The sequence below is a fragment of the Rhinoderma darwinii genome, chromosome 1 (genome assembly GCF_050947455.1).
Source record: "Rhinoderma darwinii isolate aRhiDar2 chromosome 1, aRhiDar2.hap1, whole genome shotgun sequence".
In the NCBI taxonomy this organism is placed as follows: domain Eukaryota; kingdom Metazoa; phylum Chordata; class Amphibia; order Anura; family Rhinodermatidae; genus Rhinoderma; species Rhinoderma darwinii.
Genome location: NC_134687.1, coordinates 417,230,433 through 417,231,953, shown reverse-complemented (window position 1 = coordinate 417,231,953; position 1,521 = coordinate 417,230,433). Strand labels below are relative to the sequence as shown.

Genomic DNA, 1,521 nt, shown 5'->3' with positions numbered 1-1,521 from the left:
CATCATGCATACTGCCGTATTATGACTCTGTACAATTTATGAGTTGCATAGAGCTGTAATACATCACCCATAATAGTCTATGGGGTCTATGAGTGTATGAGATAATAGCATACAATTGCTGAATGTGGCTATATGGGATATTGAAACATTCAAATGTTCATTAAAAAAAAAGCAAATTATAACATTCTGTGTTCAAGTATTATTCAATGTACCAATCTACAATAAGAATTAATTTCTATCAATTTAATCATTGTGGTTTGGCCAAGTTAGACTCCTAAACCTTTCTTGTTTGGATTTTTGATGGCGTAATCAAAAAGATTAATGTCCATTCAGTTTCTGAAGACAAGTTTGTAGACGGCCTCCTTCACTTCCTTGTTTCTTAGGCAATAGATGATCGGATTTAGGAAAGGGGTCAGCACTGTGTAAACAACAGACACCATTTTGTTGGAATTAACAGACTGAGCCCTGCTTGGCCGAGCATACATAAAAAGGGTGGTTGAATAGAGGATAACAACAACAACCAAATGAGAAGCACAAGTGGAAAAGGCTTTCTTACGCCCACTTGAATGTGGGATTTGCACAATTGTGACCAATATGCACGTATAAGACAAGCAAGTAAGCACGAGTGGCGCTAAGAGGATAATCAGTGCAAGAATAAAGTCTACCACTTCAGTTTGCTTCATGTCTGTACAGGCGAGATTGAGTAGCGGAGACACGTCACAATAAAAATGGTTGACCAGGTTTGACTGACAAAAAGAAAGCTGAGAAATGAAGTAAATCTTAATTAAAGATATCACAAAGCCAATGGTCCAGGTGCAACATGCCAGGACAACGCAGAAATGCCAGTTCATTATAGTAACATAATGTAAAGGATTGCAGATAGCTACATATCGATCAAATGCCATAACTGTTAACAGCACGCATTCAGTAGAACCCAAGAAGAGGAAAAAGAAGAGTTGTGTCATGCAGGCAGTGAATGTAATCTGCTTACTTTCGGTAAGAAAAATGGCTAATAACTTGGGGACCGTGACCGTTACATACCATGTCTCCAAGAATGACAAGTTTGCGAGAAAGAAATACATGGGTTTGTGAAGATTTTGTCCATTCCAGATGATAATGATGACGAGAAGATTTTCAACAGTGGTTAAAATGTACATAAAGAGAAAAATGAAGAAGAGGATAATCTGAATAGGATGAGATGAGGGGAATCCTATAATAATAAAACTACTGATGATTTTTGTGAGATTGTCTTTCCCTTCCATCGCCCACAGCTTCTCCTGGAAGAATCCACAATCATGCTGGTTTTCTTACTATAAAATGTATTCTATCAATAGCATAATATATGTTAATTTTTTGTGCATAGCACAATAGCCAGACTAAAAAAAAAAAGTATCAAAAGCACGTATATCTCCTTGTGTCCTTTTATAGTGCAACACATATAGGTGGAGTATAAAAGACTTAATATTGTAGCAACCATGCTTTAAAGAGTAACTAAACGTTCAACAGACTTCTGACATGTCA

The 1,521-nt window shown here is 36.8% G+C and overlaps 1 protein-coding gene across 1 annotated transcript; it reads right to left on the bottom strand.

Moving 5' to 3' along the window:
• Positions 1 to 329: 329 nt before the first annotated feature.
• On the bottom strand, positions 330 to 1,262 carry LOC142760967 (olfactory receptor 6B1-like). The gene has a single exon (XM_075864179.1). The coding sequence runs from the start codon at positions 1,260 to 1,262 to the stop codon at positions 330 to 332; it is 933 nt and encodes a 310-aa protein (XP_075720294.1).
• Positions 1,263 to 1,521: the final 259 nt, after the last annotated feature.